At 35.2% G+C, this 22,419-nt stretch overlaps 1 protein-coding gene across 1 annotated transcript; it reads right to left on the reverse strand.

The window, feature by feature from the left end:
- Positions 1–2,842: 2,842 nt before the first annotated feature.
- LOC149945194 (progranulin-like) lies at positions 2,843–17,945 on the reverse strand. Its single transcript, XM_090175765.1, has 6 exons — positions 17,934–17,945; positions 17,849–17,874; positions 17,171–17,326; positions 16,656–16,869; positions 3,075–3,091; positions 2,843–3,006 (listed from the first exon to the last, which is right to left on the reverse strand). The coding sequence occupies exons 3-6, from the start codon at positions 17,321–17,323 to the stop codon at positions 2,896–2,898; spliced, it is 495 nt and encodes a 164-aa protein (XP_090031891.1). The 5' UTR covers positions 17,324–17,326; positions 17,849–17,874; positions 17,934–17,945; the 3' UTR covers positions 2,843–2,895.
- Positions 17,946–22,419: the final 4,474 nt, after the last annotated feature.

The raw sequence follows: 22,419 nt of genomic DNA on the forward strand, positions 1-22,419 counted from the left end.
AACCGGAAATGAAAAGTTAAATCATTGCACTATCAATACAATAATTTATATTCTTCCAATACTGCAACTGAGTATAAAACAAAAAAGTATTTTTCCGAAATAATTTGTACATTTTTTATTATTAACTGCCACTCCAACTCTCTGTTTAGGCAATGAAGACTTTACCACATGTTAAGTCAACGTAGAAATTGAAAACGAAATATTTGAAGTGTCTACAATCGAGCATGGAGTTTGGGCTCTATTTGCGGTTTCTTACGCTTTGCAAATGGAATTTCCTAGGACCCTGCGCAGAACATTAGTATATTTAAAAAAATTATGTCGACAAAGTAGCCCCATCCACAATTACTTTTGTAAATCAAATGTCAAAATAAAATTATAATTAACATTTTGTAAAACTATTGCAGTTTTATTTTAACATAAATTACATTTTAAAACAGTTTATATTCTTTAAATGTTTTTCTTTTAATTTTTTTTTTAATTTAGAAGGGATTTTAATCTGAATGTGGTTGTTTTCGAATCCTACAATGCCAAATGAGGACCCGTGTCCATCCAAAGGAAGACCCGTGCCCGTCCGAAAGGGGACTCTAGGCCGTCCAAAGCAAGACCCGTACCCGTCCAAAAAGTCTATAGCCTGTCCCAAGGAGGACTCTAACCCTTCCAAAGGGGACCCGTGACCGATATCTCTTTAAATTTGGAAAGCCGAGATCCACGTTTGGACTCTAATATATCTATCCAAATTTGGACGTCAACTTTAATATCCAAATTTGGACCGAAATGTGTGCTCTTACATTCAGTCATTTGGATCATTTTTCATCCAAAATTGGACAACATTTTTTTAAGAGTGTAGTTGGTTTATTTTTGTGTGTCGTGTGGTCGTTTTCGCGTTTTTCTTGTCACGTGTTTTTCATTACTCGCGTCACGTGTTTAGATTTTTTAAACATTCCGTTAGTTAGTCTGAACTTGTAACTACTTCGCCTTGAAGGCCTATAGGCCGAAGTACCGCGTATCGGCTCAATTTACTAAATAAATATATTTTAGTTTCCCCAAAAGTTGTTGGTCTTTTTTACCTCTTCGACGTTGTTCAATGTTATCTTTAGACCAACGGTGGTTCTCGTTTACTTAAAGATAATATAGACCTCGTACTCTAGCTTAGAATTGACGCGTGGTCAATAGCTCCATAATTACCATGGAAACCAACTATAGCAACTGAATGAAGGCCGATGTTTCGGAGGTCACGTAAGAAAAGTGGCTAATCGTTTCGTTACCAAACCGTCAATCGGAAAGTTCCTCACTGTCATGATTTTTGCAATGTACGATTTTTGGTTAAAAAATAAATGGTGCTTATCGTAAATTTATGTAGGTGGCTTCAGAAATATTTAAATTGGCTCAAGTGCCCCCTAAAACAACCTAATGACACAACTGCTTAAGCAGTTTACAAAAGAAATTCCTTGAGAGTTTTGGAAAACAAAGCTGTCAAGAGAATAAGTTCCAGGAAAAACGTTGCTGCCAAGGTCTCCGAAGCTCAAGGTTACGCTAAGAAATCTAAACCACCTAAGAAGGTGTATAATACAAAAAGGGCCACAGCACCAACGCCTACATCTGCAGGCAAAGCCAGAGCCCATTTTAATGATTTTTCAGAACTACCCTTATAAGACCAGAAGTCGCCACTAGCACAATCGATACAGATCCCTGAAGATGAGAGTTAATTTCATTATTACCTTTGACAGCCTCAATTGCGCTGTAGCGAGAGTTAAACTTTGGGTTGTCAGACAGAGTTTTTAAGAACAATAACTTAATTTTAAAAACTCAATTTCAGAACTATCCTCTAAAATAAGCCCAGGGCAAAGCCACAACTTCTCTTAAGAAAATCTCATGTAAAGGCAATGTGAAGGTCATAAAATACACCAAAAAAGGAGAGTCCGAGAGCTCCCACAACCGAAGAAACCAGTTGTCAAAAGATTTCCCAAGAAAGCCGAACTTAAATAAAGGAAAGCCTCACTTTGATTTTAAAAATTCATTTCGACTGTTAGATTTTATCGTCTAAATTTAATAATAATTCCTACAGACATTTTCTATAATTTGGGTGTTTCGTCAGTTTTTAAATGTTTAGAGTTAAAAAAGAAGCAAAATGAATGTGTAAAAGAGTAAATAAAAATGTGTACCTTTTTAATAATTAAAAATTGCATACTTCTAAGTATTATTAATTTTAATAAAAATTATCGTTATTACAATTTATCATTTCGACCCTTCTGTGTGTGTGAGGAATATCTTCGGAATCTCATATGGCTCCCTATTGAAAATATTATATTTGTTCCTAAGTTAAACTATTCGCTTATTCTGGTGGAGAAAATTACTTTAGATCATGAACTATTCGTCATGGTCAGGGTATTGGGGCTTCACATTTTACTCCTCCTCAAAAGCGGGAGTAAAGAGATTAAATTAATAAAATCGTCTGCTTTTACAGAATTTTTCTGCCAAAATGGCCATCGCAGAATCGGAGTAAAATGAAGTCATAGGTTACTCTTATTATCCTACTCCGAAATCGCAGAACAAGCAAAAATAACCCACCTGATAAAAATTAAGCTTTAGTATAAAAAACAAAATAATTAAGAAAAGCTTTATGCAAAACACAAAATAAGAACAATAGATACATTTCACCACAACAGAATCGGAGGAAAATGTCGTCATAAGTACCTCAAACTATCCTACTCAGAAATAGTAGAACGAGCGAATAGTATCCCTCTAATAAGGCATGTAAAAAGATTGCGTACAGTGATTAAACCCTCCAATAAAAATGCAGCTTTAGTATGAAAGACAAAATAATAAAAAAAGTAAACACTCAATAAGAACCTTAGATACATTTGTGATTTTTTTTAAATAAAATTAACTGAACTTTTACAAATTAAGCACTGGGGTAGCTTTGGTCTTGGTGAACCAGGGAATAGGAAAATCAGAAGGCTGGCATTCACCACCCTCGCAGGTCATTTCGGGTGGACAGCAATGTATCTGCAAGTATTTTAAGTGGCGTTAGAATTTAGTCAGATATTTTCCACGGCTCAATCAAAAATATTTACCAGGTCTTCGCAGCACTCTGTAGGAGAACATAGCAGTAAAATAAAAATAAATATTATAAAAAAATTCCATATTTGTTGTAAAGTAAACAAAAGTTAAAAATTTAAAACATCAATAACAAATTTACTAAAACTAATATAAAAAAATTTGTAGTTTGCGAAGACTAAATCACCTCCATTGTTTTTCATAATTTGCTCTGCTTTCGAAAAGAACGTTCAAACAAACGTTCTGCATTATAATTTTAATAAATTTATTATAATTACTTTAAATGTTTTATTCTGTACGTTTGAGACTGTTGGCATCAACTGGATTTAAAAAATTAACCCAGTGACTTAGCCACCGCGGGGAAGGGGGGCAAGTGCCCACCTGGTTTTCTATACAGCTTTTTTTTCTTCTTGGTTTTTCCATTATGATTCCCTTAAGAAAAACCACGCCCCTTCGTCACTTAATATTCCTCTTTTCTCCCGGTAAAGGGGGAAGACAAACCTTTCTGCCCCCTGGTTTAATAGATGCTAGGGATGATTGGATAACGAACTCGTAGCGCGTATTAGCAGCCAATTTTTTATTAAGTAATAGTATTTAAATAGTAATCATCTAGGCTAATCAGTGTTGGTCATAGGCGTGCGCAGGCATTTAAAGCAGGTCGGGCCAGCTTATTTTTTACGCCCTTTTAAGCTCTTGCGCCCTCTTTCCTTTTTTGTGAAACTTTTTAAATACCACGGCGCTCCTGTGTAGTTCCTTTCTTTCTCAATAGATGTGGCTAGAAATTGGTATAGTAGAGTATGTGACGAAACAATAGTACGTTTTATTTGAAACTAGAATAAAAAACAATATAGTTTACAAAACTACATTGCCGCGTGTTGCTTTAACAAAAACGTGTTCTACTTTTTAAAATTTGATTTACATAATCCCATAATATCACATTTTTACTAAATTAAAAAAAATCCGTCAAACCTTTTATTTTATCCTTTTTAATCCAGGTATCTAGTTTTCGTGTTTGATTTATTACTAGCTTTCTACCTGAAGCCTTTTTATACGTTCCTTTTTAAAATCGTTGAACTATTTACGTTTTCGATTTAACATACATATTTCTACGCGCTGGTACGCGAAGCAATGCGAAGAGGGTTCGGCCAAGGATAATATAGATAAAATATATATTATCTTTGGTTCGGCGAGCAATTTCGGCTCAAGTTTCGGCGGGGAAAGCACTCGAAAAGTGATTGAGCGACACTACAGCAATGGTAAAAATCCCATTGGACTACAGTCAGGGACATAATTTCTGGATTTTTCAGGAGAGGCCATAACTTGATTTGATTACAACTTACAAAAAATTACGTCTTTTATTTTCTTAAAAAAACTCGAAAAACTCCCCGACAGCGTTACACTACTTCGACTACAGTCTGCAGCCCTAGGTACTACCGAAAATGCCGCAGTTTTGGTTACAGTTTCCTCATACAGCTCAGTCCTACTAAAAACGCAACAATCCGTCAGAAACTTCCCAGTTTAAAATCTAAAAAACGAAATCAACGGCCGGCCCGTCGCTTGTTAAATTTGTTTAGTCACTGAAGCTTAAATATTTTAGTAATCGCCACCTGCGTCGTTTTATATCTAGTTCCCGTAGGCATATATGCTATTTGGTTTTACGTGGTACGATTCGACGAAACAAAGGCCTAAATCATTTTTAGAGTAAAAAATATAATTTCAACTTGCAAGAAGTTACGTCTTTTATTTTCTAAGAAACCAGAAAATCCTCAACAGCGCGACACTACACCGACTACCACCAGCAGCCCTGCGATACTACTCCGACTACAACTAATAGCCTTGGGTATAATTGTCCATGGTATATATACTGAAAATACCGCCAAGGAGGATAGGAAGGGACGCGAAGTAGGAGGGATGAACGCGTCAGCATCCTTGTAAGAAGCTCAGCGCGCGCTCGGCGGGAAAATTTCGGAAAATGGCGGAAAGATTGCGGCCGCTACGCTACGTGTTGCCGCCATTTTTCCGAAGTTTTCCCGCCGAGCGCGCGCTAAAATTCTTAGAAAGATGCTGGCGCGTTCATCCCTCCTACTTCGCCTCCCTTCCTATCCTCCTTGATACCGCTGTGTTGGTCACAGTTTCCTCTTGCAGCTCAATCCTAGTATCCTACTAAAAACGCAACAATACGTCGAAAACTTTCCAGTTTAAAATGTAAAAAAATCGGGGTTTAGAACATCGCGTGTTAAGTCACTGGAGCTGCATAGTGTAAATGGATATCGCCGAACTACTTAAGAATGAAATAGATAATAGCTTACAAGCGAAAACAATGTATACATGAAATTAAACAAGACCTTTCTTATGTAGTTATATTAAATTTTTTCGTGACCTTTTTGGCTCACAAAAATGCCGGGGGGCAATGCCCCCTGTCCCATTCAAATGACGTCCCTGACTACAGTCCATGCTTTATATGCCGTCGTCATGTATTTCGCTGTAGCAAATATAGTTACGACGTTGTACTAGCGAATACTAGTTGTTATTTAGGGCTTGTGTGAACTGCATTTAGTATACTAGCATTGAAACGGTTAAACCGTTTTTAGTAGCTACATGTAGTTTAAAATGTACTATCGAATCGCTTTCGCAGTCGTGTGACCGGGGCTACAGAGTCCCAAAAAAACTTATCTTAGCTCCAAACGACTAATTTCGCGACAAACAGTTTATTAAAATATAAAATACGTGTCCGAAAACGCCTAGGAGTGAATCTAGAATATCACCAAATAAATTTTTATTTTAGCATTCTGTTACCTCTGTGGAGCCATATGGCGAGAGAAAAGAGTTTTTTTGGTTTATATATTTGTTTATTTTTTTAAAATTTTCGTTTTGTGTATCCCATAATCCTATATACGATAATTTCTCATAGTATACATTAAGTTTAATCAAAAATCCCCAATTAATTAAAAAGCCTTTAATACACTTAATTAACCCCTACTATACTTGGTATGCCATGCGTGGTATGGTTGAAAATCCCCAGGAAAATCGCAGAAAATAGGTATAATTTTAGATTTCTAAGTATTAAAATTAAATTAAAAAACCCATAAAACGGAAAGGTTTATTTAAAACCAGAATTTAGCGAATCTATTCTATTCATGGTCCCACCTTAGTGTTATTTTCCCCCTGATAGACAATCCGGCGCCCAGAAAAATAGAATATCCACCCAGAAGGTCAGATTGCACCATGAGCGTCCGAATTTTCCCACACAAACTATGTGGCGGCCGACCTAACCCCTGCCTTAAAGTGTGAAAGGTCAGACTCAGCTATGGAAAATCCCTCAACTTAGTTGCCAAGGACGAAAAATGAGAAAATCGTCCAAATGGGTAGAAACAGACTCCTCCGATAGAAATAGCGCCGCCTTCCAACCCCCCCAGGAAACCATAACTGAAAGTAAAAGCCACTACCAAGCCTACACTTCCGACTATGGAACGCCAAATGTGTCACAATTTGCCCAAATTATGTGCGTTGGAAAATTCGGCGCGCAAAATCGCGTTCTCCAATCCGGGTACCGAAAACAAGTTTTTACCCAATCAAATGCGTAAAATTTTTGCGTGCAAAAATATTTCGATGCGTGTCGAAATATTTCGGAGGGTTACTTAAAAATACCGAGTCTTTTTAACGCGCAGGGCCTGTAAGCCAATAAATTTTAACTTTACTTATCAAAACTTGAATTCAACCAATTAGGTTTGAATTGAACGTAAAGGCGGTGTTTAGCGATAGTAGAAAACCTTTCAGCACGCCAAAACTTTTAGCGCACAAAATTTGTTTCTTGCGGGTTAATTTTTTCAATGTCATTTGCACTTTCCCATTGGTTGATATTTGTAAACGAGCACGCTATTGGCTTATTTAGGACACGAACAAATTTTTTAATTAAAATTTTGGCAGGTGCGCCAGATTTTAACGCACTAAATTTTCACCCGTTAATAATATTTTTGGCGAGTGCAAAATCTTACATTTTGCATTTCATAACGTGCCAAAAGCAAAATTTAATGCGTTATATTTCGTTTCGATGCGCAAAAAAATCGCGGTCATCAAAATATTTCGAAGCGCTGAAAAAAAACAATGCGCCAATTCCAATGACCTTCACAGAAGCCGCGCTTCAAAATTCGCTTCCGGCGTGCAAGAAACTCGTAGTAAAATGTGGAATTTATTTTAGGGTTTCGAATAAAAAAGCGCGAAAATAAAGATTTTCTTTAGTAAATGTTTAGATAGTTATATAAAAGATGTCGCTTATTTTTCATTTAACCTAATAACTTGAAAAACAGTGTCTGATAATTAAGATATATTTCAAACTTTCAATAAAAATCATTATGAAACAATAAAAATACTAAAAGTACGGAAAAACTTGTACTTAATTCGTGAATGATCTTTAAAAGCTGAAGGGGATCGTACGAAGCACTAAATGTGGTAAGGGCCTTTCGCTTATAAAAAAAAGGTTCCAAATCAAATTTCATGGGAATATTACCTCATGTCAATTTTCAGGGAAAAATTGACAAAAAGTTAACTAATAATAGCTAGAAATAATAAAACAAAAATATTGCGAACAAAACAATCATATTTTTGAGAATATAAAATTATTACAAATGAAAAACACATGGCAATATTTTTAAAGGGACTACCTCACGACCATTATTATAGAAAAATAATTTTTAGAGACTCGTTTTTAACGCTTAAAAAGTGGGTAGATGTCACTTCTTTAAAACCAAAATACACGAGAACAAAATTGAATACAATAAAAGCCCACATCAAGTACAGTCTTTTGAGACCAAAAAATATTTTTTTAAAAATAAGGTATTTTGGGTATCGGCAATCAAACTTTTTTTAAATATCATTTCCATGGAATACCTCGCCAAAATTTCACGATGGACCTACTTTATCTCCGTGTCAAAACCAACGCGTTCTGCTAAACCCAGATTTGGTCGAAGTTTAAATCTAAATTTAATTTTAGTTTAAGAAGTTTTATATGATAGAATTTAAAACATAAAGTTGTTAACTGATTTCATACTTTGGCCAATTACAACTGGTTGGCGTTTTAAGGCGTGAGATTTTATAGCAATTAAAAGCGCCATCAAGAGGTCAGCAACGTTTTCATATTACACGCGCCGTTGTAAACAAAACCCACATTGTTTCAATAGATCTTTCTACAATGAAATTTTAACAAATACATTTATGAAATTCTTAAGTTTTCGGAGGACGGGCTGACGGTTTACCTAAATTTTACATTATTTTGACACTAGGATTCAATCATAATTCGCTACGCAAATTATGCGAATTTGCTTAATTTTGAAAGTTTTTGAAAGAATACATCAACATTTATTTATACTAAAACATATTTAAAATGGCTCCAGATATAATTTGAAAGTAATTGTTGTTTTACCCCTATTGAAATATTTTTATTTTTTTATCTGAAATATTTTGAGATAGGGTCAATGGAGGTATGTGTGATCAAAATATTTTTTTTGGGAGTTTACTTGAAATTATTCCTAAACTAAAAATAGCATCCTCTTAAGAATTGGCACCAATAATATGAGCACTTCATCCTACACAACTGCGCAAAAAAATTAATATCGAGTAAATAGTTATTTAAATATTAATTATTTAATTTAACTCTGTTACTGATCACACTTACCCCCAAAATGTGGGGGGATGGTGATCACGTGAATTCCTTGACCAATCACTATGAAATTACATTCAGAGGTGAAATATGGTGTCTCAATAAGCTATATTTTTTTCGTAGCTCTAAAATAATATCTTCGTGTGGTCACATTTAATGCAAAAAGTAGAAACTCCACCCACGGAAATATGTTCTATGTGTCCTAATATTATTTTTCAGAGGATTCCATTTTATTTTAAACCAGTGGCGTTTACAATGGGGGTCGAAATTTGAATTTTTACCCCCTCTAACCTAAACGTCTCCGTAGCGTTTGATAGGAGCAATGTACAATAATTTCAAATACATCGTTTTATAGGTATTTGACTAAGGAACAACCATTTATGTTCAGAGTTGGGCAAAAGGGGCGGAAAGGTGGCAAAAATTTAAAAACTCTCAGCTTTTTCTCGAATTTTCACCCCTTTTGAACCAAAATATTCCCATATCTCTTAAAAGGAACATCACATGATGAAATTGAAGGTATCGTTTTATAGGCAGTTGTTTAAAGAACAATCTCGTATAATTGGGGTGGAACAATGCGGGTAAAAGGGGATGGGAAAAATGCGGGTAAAAGGGGAGGGGAAAATGTTGAAATTAGTTCAAATTACATTTTTGTTCTTACGCAAAAACTCGGCGTAGCTCTGAATAGGAATATTATCACGGTTTAATACTAAAAACAATGCTCAAGAGCCCTCAATATCTTAACAAAGAGATGGAGGAACTTTAATTAAAATCGTTTCAAGCCTTTTTCGCATCTTTCAACATGAAAAAAAACGAAGGAACGTCCGAATTTATTTCGACTATATTTCTTAACGTATCCAGTTGAAAATAACTATTTCCTTAATTACTAACTACATTTAAAACATAGAGCGTTGTGTCTTAGTCAAATACCTATAAAAATATGTATTTGATATTATTCCGTGATACTTTTAGGTTAAAGGTTTTAAAAATTCACATTTCGCCCCCCTTAAAATGTAAACTTGTAAAAAAAAATACTAGGACATATATAGAACATATTTCCATCGAGTGTCCACTTTTTACATTCCATGGACACGAATGTGTTTTTTGTGACAGTACAGACTGGACTAAAAAACAAAACAAATGAAATCTTTAAACTATTTAATTGCGCATTTTAACAATAAACGTATAATACATCTGTATTGTGAACTAGAGCTATAATATATATCATATAGAAATCAGTTTCAAAGTTGATTTTCTCGGATCTTAATTATTGATGTTAAGAAGTTTTTAAACTAAAGTACCCAGATGTGTATAAAGCTAGCTAAAGCTTAACATTACCTTTATTTAGTAAATTTAAATAAAAATTATAAAAAGTTGTTTAAAAACCTTAAATTATTTTACGAAAATTTAACATTCATTAACTGATTACACTTACCCCACACTGCAAATTTAGAAAGAGTTTTTCTAGATTAAATTTTGAAAAGCTCACATTATTAGCAAAAATAGAAAATTTTCCCAGCACCTAAAACGATAAGCCGACTACAAAATACCAAAATATGAAGCCGGTTTGCTTTTAATTTAATAGTTTAAAAATCGATTTCAAATAATATATATTACTACTGGAATGTTGTAGAATCTAAGAATCAAAGAGTCAGTTAAAGAATCGTGGAATCTATAGTGGAAATAACGGAATAGGAAGTGGAATCTAATGAAATATGGAGAATCAACCAGGAGTATATAGGAATCACGGATTCAAAGTTCGAAAATCGTTTTTCCAGAATCACAGTAGAATCTAAGAATCATGGATCATGATTCCTTGATTTGGAATCTTGTACACAATTTTTCGAAGTAACTGACTCCTGGAATGCGGTAATGTCACTCCGTAGCTTTGACCATGGCCGCCTTTTTTGGCGGGTTTTTTTATCTATAGAAAAAAGCATGGATGACGTAGCGTGACGTCGCACTGATACTACTCTATAGTTTCTATTCTTTGCATATAATTTACAAGGGGTCTAAAAATAACCTTTTTCGGACTCCTTTCATCGCCCATTTCTTCGAATTACTTCGACCCCCCCCCCGACCTCGACCTTGAAAGCTATTCCCAATTCATCTTTTATGTCAAATGTCCCCTATCTTTCGCTTCCTTAAGGGTGTTTCGACTCCCCCCCCGTCTTATCGGAGAACTCTCTCCTTTTGTTCCGAGAAATTCCTTGTTTCCACTTTCTCTTGCGAATTTGCTGTTATACTTTTGGTCGTCTGGCGTTGGGCACGTTTCGTAGGAATAACATTGCTTCTAACAGTAGTCTTTTATGTAGAGAAGTAATCGGTATTCGAAGTTCCCAAATTATTTTCTTCAAAAGATAAAACATTTCTGATATTTCCCTAAAGGCAGTAATCTTTAGTATTTTAACCCGTCAGTCAATCACTTTCTAGTTCTAATAGAACGTTTTAATTTAAATATTTATCCATTCTGTAATTATATATTTAATCCGACTGATCGAACATATAGTGCTCAAAATAATTTTGGTAATTCCAAGATCAGTAGTTAACGGTATCTAATGTCCTGACTGAATTATCGGGAAATTCTCAACTTGTTTATTTCCGGGGTTATTCAATTTCAGATTGCCAAATTTATTTTAGTTATTATTAGTTGTTTATAATTAAGTTTCAACACAAAGATAGAAGAGTACTACACGAACTAGAGATTAAGTAGGCAATGACCATAGTACTCTTCCTCCTTAAAGGGAATATAACCTTTAAGGCGTTTTTTACGAACAATCCGCCCCCCCCCCGCCCCTCCCCCAAAACCACTAAACAGCACCAAAACTATCTGAAGGAAAGAACCCTAGGTGTTCCAAACAACAGAAGTTATACTCCCTTTAACACGGGGAAATGGGGAATGATTGCATATGATTCGTAAATTGGGAATAATCATATTAGATTCTCGAAATTCCATCACGGATTCCTTCGATTCGGAATACGAGAATCAAGGCCTGTACAAGATTCTCGCTATTGACGGCTCGACATTACTCTATAACTACCCTGGCGAATTTTAAAAAAGCTTTTACGTAGTAAGCCTGTTTGCCATCAAAGTTTGAGTTGAAAGGCAGCTTACTTCCGTTTCGGGTGCGTTAAAATGATTATTATCAAGAGTTATACATTCGAATCACGATTTAATTACTCTAATCACGATTTCATTTATGAAATTACGTTTCAAATTCACTATAACCACGTTTTATTCAAATCATTACAATTCAAAAACGTACCAACAATTGAAGTAATCCTAATAACGATTTAATCAAATCACAAATCATTAAACCTTATAACAATTCAGTCAATCTAATGATTCTAATCACTATTCGATAATTCTAATCACGATTCAATCAAATGTTCTAATCACTATTCGATAACTATAATCGCGATTCAATCAAATGTTCTAATCACAATTCGATAATTCTAATCACGATTCAATCAAATGTTCTAATCACTATTCGATAATTCTAATCACTCTTCAATCAAATGTTCTAATCACGATTCGATAGTTCTAATCACGATTCAATCAAATGTTCTAATCACGATTCAATCAAATGTTCTAATCACGATTCAATCAAATGTTCTAATCACGATTCGATAATTCTAATCACGATTCAATCAAATGTTATAATCACGATTCGATAATTCTAATCACGATTCAATCAAATGTTCTAATCACGATTCAATCGAATATACTAATCACGATTCAATCAAATGTTCTAATCACGATTCGATAACTCTAATAACGATTTATTCATTCTTATAACGAATTCAATCATTCTAATCGCTATAAAATCTCACGCCTTAAAACGCCAACCAGTTGTAATTGGCCAAAGTATGAAATCAGTTAACATTTAAATTCTATCATATAAAATTTCTTAAACTAAAATTAAATTTAGATTTAAACTTCGACCAAATCTGGGTTTAGCAGAACGCGTTGGTTTTGACACGGAGATAAAGTAGGTCCATCGTGAAATTTTGGCGAGGTATTCCATGGAAATGATATTTAAAAAAAGTTTGATTGCCGATACCCAAAATACCCTATTTTTTTAAAAATATTTTTTTGGTCTCAAAAGACTGTACTTGATGTGGGCTTTTATTGTATTCAATTTTGTTCTTGTGTATTTTGGTTTTAAAGAAGTGACATCTACCCACTTTTTAAGCGTTAAAAACGAGTCTCTAAAAATTATTTTTCTATAATAATGGTCGTGAGGTAGTCCCTTTAAAAATATTGCCATGTGTTTTTCATTTGTAATAATTTTATATTCTCAAAAATATGATTGTTTTGTTCGCAATATTTTTGTTTTATTATTTCTAGCTATTATTAGTTAACTTTTTGTCAATTTTTCCCTGAAAATTGACATGAGGTAATATTCCCATGAAATTTGATTTGGAACCTTTTTTAATTACCGAAAGGCCCTTACCACATTTAGTGCTTCGTACGATCCCCTTCAGCTTTTAAAGATCATTCACGAATTAAGTACAAGTTTTTTCGTACTTTTAGTATTTTTATTGTTTCATAATGATTTTTATTGAAAGTTTGAAATATATCTTAATTATCAGACACTGTTTTTTAAGTTATTAGGTTAAATGAAAAATAAGCGACATCTTTTATATAACTATCTAAACAACTAAAGAAAATCTTTTTTTCGCGCTTTATTTTTCGAATCTCTAAAATAAATTCCACGTTTTACTACGTGCCGGAAGCGATTTTCTTGCGTGCGGCGTGCCGGAATCGAGTTTCTTGCGCGCCGGAAGCTATTTTCTTGCTCGCCGGAAGCGAGTTTCTTGCGTGCGGCGTGCCGGAATCGAGTTTCTTGCGCGCCGGAAGCTATTTTCTTGCTCGCCGGAAGCGAGTTTCTTGCACGCCGGAAGCGAGTTTCTTGCACGCCGGAAGCGAGTTTCTTGCACGCCGGAAGCGAATTTTGACGCGCGGCTTCTGTGAAGGTCATTGGAATTGGCGCGTTGTTTTTTTTTTCAGCGCGTCGTAATATTTTGATGACCGCGATTTTTTTGCGCGTCGAAAGAAATATAACGCATTAAATTTTGCTTTTGGTGCGTTATGAAATGCAAAATGTAAGATTTTGCACTCGGCAAAAACATTATTAACGGGTGAAAATTTAAAATCTTGGGCAGCTGCCAAAATTTTAATTTCAAAAATTGGGCGTGTCCTAAATAAGCCAAAAGCGTGTTCGTTTACAAATATCAACCAATGGGAAAGTGCAAATGACATTAAAAAAATTAACCCGCAAGAAACCAATTTTTTGCGCTAAAAGTTTTGGCGTGCTGAAATGTTTTCTACTATCGCTAAACTCCGCCTTTACGTTCAATTCAAACCTAATTGGTTGAATTCAAGTTTTGATAAGTAAAGTTAAAATTCATTGGCTTACATGCCCTGCGCGTTAAAAAGACTCGGTATTTTTAAGTAACCCTCCGAAATATTTCGACACGCATCGAAATATTTTTGCACGCAAAAATTTTACGCATTTGATTGGTTAAAAACTTGTTTTCTGTGCCCGGATTGGAGAACGTGATTTTGCGCGCCGAATTTTCCAACGCGCATAATTTATGCAAATTGTGACCCATTTGGCATTCCATATCCGACACATGACTCCCCCCCCCCCTAGACGGAAGAACAACAAAACCAGAGAACGCAAAGGAAACAGCAGAATCTTACAGGAAGAGTTCGAACAGAATCGGAACTAGGAGAGACCCCAACCTAGTCCGGGCTTAGGCCGCAATATCCCAAAAACGTAGTCCCCGATGTCCCAATAAAAGATGCATAATGCACAAATTTAACGGTCAAACCAAAAGAGGCGAAATGCCCATCGCGTTTAATTTCGAATGAATCCCTAAATCCAAGAACATTTTTCCCATGATGGAAAAACTATCAGCAGATCGAGTCAACTAAAGGCACACCTCCAAACCCAACTGTCGTCGAAGTATCATCCCACTGGCAAAGGACATTCCTGGGTTCCGACCCCTTCTTATCGAGAAATAAGTCGTCCAAGTCGCTTATGCAGTAATCCAGATATTCGAGACACCAAGAAACAGAGCCAGCGAAAAGAAGACTACATCCCCTGACAGAGAAACCGTAACGTTGAAAATTTCCTTGAAAACCCCCCTTATTATTCCCTGAAACGAAAAAACTACGTTTAAGAATATACGCTAATCCCCGACAGGTTAAAAGATTGAGTCTAGAGTCCCTAAAACCATGTTAAATCGATACTCCCCAATAATTCCTCTAATATCAAGTTGAAGTGTTTTGTCAATTTCCTGTCCCGAGAACGAAAAAAGCCCCGTGTCGAGAACCCCGAACAATACCCCTTTATTCCGACCAGTATAAAAACCTAGCCCCTAACCCAGAACTGTATCTTAAACGATGTCTACCTTCTCGACGCCAGTATAGTTTTGAGCCACCCCGATAAATAATATTAAATCTAAGTAAATTTAAGCGCTTAACGCAAGTTTTTTCTATCTTTCTTTATTATTTTCTTTACCGTCCCCATTTTTTAAGTGTTATTACCATTACCATGGCTGCCAAGTATCCCGAAGATACTGCTGATTTACGTAAGAAGTCCCATTTTTAACTTTTTGTTTATATTATTCATTTGTGTGTTATATTATGTGTCAATAAAAGCATTTTAATCAAGAATTTCATTGAGTATCCTAATCACTGTCCGATATTATCATCTTTCTTTTACTTATTATCATCAACGCACTGCAACGTCGTAATATTAAACGATACGCGCGGAGCGAAGGGGTAATAATTCTTATCTTTTTATCGATTTTCTCTTGTTCTAGTTTAGAATCTTATTTTGGCGGATTTTAGGAAATTTTGGGCACCTACAATGTTAAGGCTTGCGCCCTTTTTTCCAGATTTTTTGCGCCCTTTCAGTTTTCAGGTCTATGGTGTTGGCTAGTTTATCCGTGGGTAGAAAAACCGCGGTTATTTTCCGGTTAAAACCAGGTGGCAAAAATAGTTTTTCCGCGGTTTTTTCCACCTAGATAAAACGCGGTTAAATCTGTGTGGAAAAATCCAATTTTCTCCAATTTAAGTAAATTTTTCCATTTTTTGCGTTATAAAATTATTAAAAATGAAAAAAGATAGAAAGTTAAACAAAGTAGAGTCATCTTGAATTGTCAGTACGCTCAATCGAACGGTCTTGACTCCCTTTTAAGTAACCGAGTCATATAGATAATAGGTAGTGTGGCTTTGCACGTGCTGACAAGTAGAATAGAGTAACTACAGGTATAATATAGGCTGTTTTGTGGAGCCAATATATTCTAAACTTATGGTGCCACCAAGACGCCAGGCATAAATCAAACTAAAAATTGACACTTCAAAAATTAAGAAATAGATTAAAGATAAAAACAGCATCTAAACTTATATTTTGTTATCAAATGCTAAATAGAAAGCACCCAGGAAATTTGAGTTTTCATTTTTTATACTACTTTTATATGATTAATAAACTGAATTTAAACTATAATTGTTTTCTATTTCTTTAACCTTGTACATCTTGAACAATGTAAAACTAAGATTTTAATTTTAATTATGCTTTGCTTAAGTCATTGAGTTTTTTTAAGTCGGCCCGGCAAAAACTAGTTTTAGCCGGGTTTTTGCCAACCCTTCACACCACATACGGCCCAAGTCAGCTAGCAAATATTAATACCTTAAATCTGGTGGTAGGGTTACAAAGCCTAGGAGAAAAGTGCCATGGTGGCAAGCCCTTCGTGTCACGCAAGCCTACAGCTCCTATACTCAAATTTACCGTTAACCTCGACAAGTTTTTATAGAAAGGAGAAACCGAAGAACTCGGGAAAACCCCTTTGACGAGTGGTGTGAAAACTTACACACTCAACGCAGTGAATAGGTTCTTTGTATAATGTATGATTTAAAAGAGCAACTTGCCAGCGTCAGGAATCGGGCAACATCCCCATTCTCCGTCAAACAACTCGCAGCACGTATTGTCATCCGGACACGTGTAGGTTCCGCCGGGACACCTATTGTTCGCTTTGCGACGTGGAATGGGCCTGGCTGATACCTTTTTAGAAAGCGGAGTGGATGCACTTGATGACTCGCAACTACTCTCTTTGAAAGTTGTTCCTGACTGGCAGCAATGAATCTATTTGTGGACGGTGAAATTTGCCGTGTTTTAATCAAGCACGTTTTTATTTATAATTAATTTGTTGAGACGCTTCATGTGGACGATGGTCATATTTCACACGTCAATCTCGTCGGCAGATGAATTTTTTAGGGAACCAAAGCGATACCGGACAGATTTGAATGACTTTAAGGGGTAGGAGCACACTATCAGACCGTAAGGTGAATTGGGAGACACGCTGAAAATCGGTTCAACAAACTCATTACCTACAAGTTTCAATAAATACAGATATTTTGTAAAAAAATAAATGACAAATAGTTACGTGGTCGTCGCAGCAAACTGCTTGTGGCAAAGGGCAACAGCCCCACTCACCGGACAATAGCTTACAACAAGTATTTTCGTGTGGACATAAATAATCGTCACCTGGACAAACTATATCACTGACGTGAGTGACACCCAAAAGTTGTTTGTCCATTTTCTATCAATACTATAAACGATTAACCTTATTCAAATGAAGAAACCCGTACAACAGTTTTGTAAGAATAACTCTAAAATAATATTTCTAGTATTGAATAAATTCTAAGAAAAACTATGGAATAGCAAGTGTCAATTTAGTTAATCTATTTGTTCAAAAATAATTTCAGATTAACTTAACTCTAAGAATAATAATCAGCTAGGCTAATACCCAAGGCACCACCCTAGGCCCGAGTCATCTAAAGACATTTCATGTCTTAAAACAGCTGACAGGGTTACAAAACGTAGGAGGGTGGTAGCAAACTCATAATGCCACACGAGCCAACGGCTCCCTACACTTAATATAACACTAGAATATCTGAAGGTAGTACCTTCAGAAATCCTTCAGAGGACTTCTATTAATTTAATGCCACATCTATAGAAATATATATAGATAACTCTAAAGGATATAGCCTCTTTATATTTATTTAGAATATCTTTACAAAATTGTTGTACGAGATATTACTGAGCACATAATCCCAATTACCTCATAATTTTCATTATTATCAAGACCTTTAAGAAAATACAGATCAGAAACTATAAACAAATAGGCTTAATGGCTTTAAACTTACCTTCAATTTTGTTAGACGAGATTTGTGATTCCGAACAATGAAAAACGAAAATTAAAACCAAGAAATTCGGACTGAAACCAAATTTCGCCATGATTCTTTATGGATAATATTCCAAAATTCAAAATTTAACCGTTTCTTTGTAATCCTTCTAAAAAAAATGTCCAACGAAAAAGTTATGAAAAAACGTACTGGACGATAAAAAGTTTTACTTTAGGTTTGTAAACGAATTCTTCCTAATTATATATTTGTTCATTTGTATTTATATATTTATTCAAATCTGATTTGCATTTAGGCCAGGAGGGATTAAATATTTATTAATACGATCGTAACTATAATATTACTGAACAAAATATTATTTAATAAACAACTCAATGGTATATACGTGGAAATTTGATATTTTACCGCACTTAAGTTTCTAATTACTAAAGTATTATAAAGATTAATAGCGGTATTTGCATAATTGTTTTTGTGGCACTTGGAAGTACTTGAACTTAGAAGGACAAGAAATATTTTATTGTTGTGTATATTCTTGAAGGTATTTCTGTACCGTTGATATGCATATTTAACATGTCATTTCATTTCATAAGAGATTAAGTCGACTACGCCACAAAAATTAAACATGTTTATACGCTGTTATTAAATAATGGTAAGTAACGTTATGGTATCAAATGAGAAACTTCGTAAATAATGGTACATTATGGTAAATAATTCTTTTCCATTAGTTTCTTATAGTATTTAAAACATAAACACAGATATATAGAGTAAAGCTTTAAGATTTGGAACAGACTAGTAGAATACTAAACAAAAAAGTTGCAGATTTTCTAAAGTGGATACATAACATTTTGAAATGATTTTCGTGATTTCCCATATTATTTTACAATAAAACCGATAATTACCATTTAACACCATATTTACCATAATTTAAAAATATTTACCATTATTTCCCATAAATTACCATCTTTTAAAACAATTTACCATAATTTACAACTATAAATTTAAAATATTTACCATTATTTCTCATAATTTACCATCTTTTAAAACAATTTACCATAATTTACAACTATTTACCTTCATTTACAACTATTTATAAAAATATGTAGTTTCTGCTATTGTTTTCTGTTTTTCGGGTCACCATTATGAATGTGCCCTTACGATTAACCGTTCTATTTATAAAAAAGGGGATTTTAAAGCAGTAACCTCTTGAAACCATAATTTGTTTTCTGAAAATTATACCACTTACCACAGTCAAATTCTCCGTTGAATCAGAAATTGCTGAGATACGATTCAGCAGGCTGTTTTCAGAGTAAAGTGAGTGCAGAAAGTGTCGTGTAAGCTACTTTTACAAGGCGAGGCACTGTTGCATAAATTATTCACCTTTACGCTGTTCCAACCAATTAGTCTTTCACGTATGCATAAGTAACTAACGTATTAAAGGCAAGGTTCAAGCCAATTAATTTTGTCCGTGTAAATAGTAATTGCTATGCATAAGCCAAAACGTTTTTAGAGGAAGGTTCGATCCAATTAATTTTTTTCCAAGTTAAGAGTAATTGCTATGCATAAACAACTAAAGGTTGAAGAAAAACCAATAATTCTGACCATGATTGTTAAATGGGTTGAAAAAGTACACTCATCCAACATCAGCATAAAACGCAGAAAAGCCCAGATTCTGTCAACCATGATGTGAAACCAGTTGCAGATTTTGTGTCGGTGCTTGATGGAGTGTCGCTCGGTAAAGATTATAATGGTGACTGTTTAGAACGCTCCAGGCGTAGCTATTGTAGCCTCCTTTAGTAACATTACCAAAACATTAAGAAAATATAGTATTGTCGCAATTGCCTGCTGGTACGAATGCTGAAACCAACCATCATTCACACGTCATTAACTGCAAAGACCAAGGTCTACAAGTAGTCAACATGATACTTAAAAATCCAATTCCTAAATTCAAGAAACACGGATGGTGTCAAAAGGTAATATTCTGTATTTTTTTATAAATAAAAAAATAGAAATATAGTACGATAACGCTTTATGTTTAGGTACCTTAAACAATCCGCTGATTTCGAGGGGATTCTTTCAGACAAAACACTATCCAGCACGACAACGTTGTCCCTTGGCAAAGCGTGTGGATGGAGTTATTTTTTTGTAGGCCCCAACGGTAAATATATTTCTATTTATATTATACCATAAAACCCGACTCGTTCATCAAGTATCTCGGTAATTATTTTGAAAAATTGCAAACGGTTTTTGAAATTAATATTTTTTTGAAACTTTATTTAATAATAATAATCGGCTATTCTAATACCCAAGGCACCACCTTAGGACTAAGTCATCAAGCTAAGTTTGAAGCCATTAATTCAAGTGGTTAATTGCAATATAATTATCCCCTATATATCTCATAGACTGCAATAATCTTTATGGTACGGTGATGAATGACCCCATGCTGATGAAAAACGTCTAGTGGCGTACAGAGAGTCTTCAAAATATCCTGAATAACCCTGACGATGACGTGAAAGGTATTTTTCTTGAGGCAGATTTAGGCTACCCTGGTGAAATGCATTACGAGCACAATGACTATCCATGGCTCCGGAAAAACGTCCAATCCTAACAACGGAACTTACACCGTACTCTAGGGCTCATTTTGAATATTTAAACATTCCGATAAACGACAGTCTACCAAAGCTTGTTCCCAACCTAAGCAGCAAGGAAAACTAAGTTGGCTACTACCCGAATTTATAATATTATGTCTAAAAAGGGATAAAAGTTGTAAAACTACATAGAATAATTTCGTTCGAGCAAGGTACTTGGCTAAGTGTCTACATTTGCTAAAAAAAACATCAACTAACAATTCTGGAAACTCCAAAATAATTCAGAAAATATAATTATTACTTTTTATTTCAGGAAAAACAATAAAAGATTTGCACAATAGGATCAATTTCTGATTTATCTAAAGACCTTTTTCACACGAGCCAGCTTTTCAAATCAAAATGCTGAGTCAGCAATAATGGATCGGTGATCCTTTTTTTCGCGATTTTTTTGGTGGATAAACTCTTAACTAGTTGACTCAACTCAAAGTTCACTCATCTGGTTTGGTGAAAAGGCCTTTAGTCCACGCATTAGAACGGCTCCTCATTTTTAACCAGGACCTGGTTGGTATCTACCTTAAAAACTAGAGCCGGACCTTGGGCTGCCCAATTTGTACTGGCTTTGAAATCCTAGAAACCTCTAAACTGTTAATAAACAAGTTTCTTTACGATGTGATCAGGGAGAAGTACGGAAATAAAGCCAAAATTTTATGCACCGAATTTATCGTTTTCACTTAAAAAGTATTACAATATTTTTATCTTTACGCTGCTTCGCGAGGCCAGCTGATAACTATGATGTATCCTCGTATCCCGAGAACCATCCACTTTTCAGCTTGAAGAATTGTAAAGTGATCGGTTATTTCAAAGACAAGCTGTCCAATATCATCAACAGAGTGTTGTGGACTTCGTCGGATAATGTATACCTTACTGTCTGCGAGTGGGGAAAAACCGACTAAGGGGATCTGTAAACCTGTCGAGAAGAAATACGTACATAAGAGTATCACGATTGATTGCTAAATATAATAGCGCATATGACGAGCATACTAAGTAAAAAAATTGACTTTTAACAGTGCATAAATAAAAAAATATGCTTATATCCGAGCGATGACCAGTGCTATATTTATGAGGGTGGTGTTGCTACTTTAGCACATAGGCATTTTAGAATTCACACGGAACATTAAAACCGGCGTCCGCGTGTTTTACCGGTCCGATGTTTCCGCGTTCGCACGCGATTTTCCAGACTGATGTTTCCTCGAATACGCCGCTGGGCCCCCGCGATTTCTCGAAATACCTTTGATACTTTATGTTTGAATGAAAACGAAAAAAAATTACTTTAATTATTTTATTGAAAATGTTTTGTACGTGAACTCTTCAATCTTACGATCGTTTACTTTTAATTATTATGTTTAAGCCTCAAAACACCATCATACATTTTAATAACCCTACACATATTCAAGCAGCTTACGTTTTCTCGTGGACGCGGGAGCAAACATTTCCGTCCTTAAAGCCTCGGGACCTGCGAGACCGACGCCTAGCCACTAAAAGCTGTATGCCGCTAATGGGTCCGTTATCAACACCTATGGCCAAGAAACTATCGTTTGGTATTTAGGGTTAAGGAAGCCCTTGCGATGGACTTTCGTCGTGGCAGACGTTATTAGCCGCATCTTCGGTGCTGACTTTTTGAGCCATTACCATCTTCTGGTCGATCTGTATAGCAGGGGATTGGTCGATGACCACTCGCATCTTTCGGCTATTGGAGCTGTTTCAGTGTCGTCGCAACCCACTATCCGCACGGTCGACGCTGGGAATGAGTAACAAAAGCTGCTCGACGAAAATTCTGATCATTTCTACCCACTACTAGAGCTAAGGTTTTTGCCAGGGCACGTCCGTTAGCCCCAGATAGCTAT

Source organism: Leiobunum rupestre, chromosome 5 (assembly GCF_980474605.1).
Source record: "Leiobunum rupestre chromosome 5, qqLeiRupe1.1.hap1, whole genome shotgun sequence".
Classification (NCBI taxonomy): domain Eukaryota; kingdom Metazoa; phylum Arthropoda; class Arachnida; order Opiliones; family Sclerosomatidae; genus Leiobunum; species Leiobunum rupestre.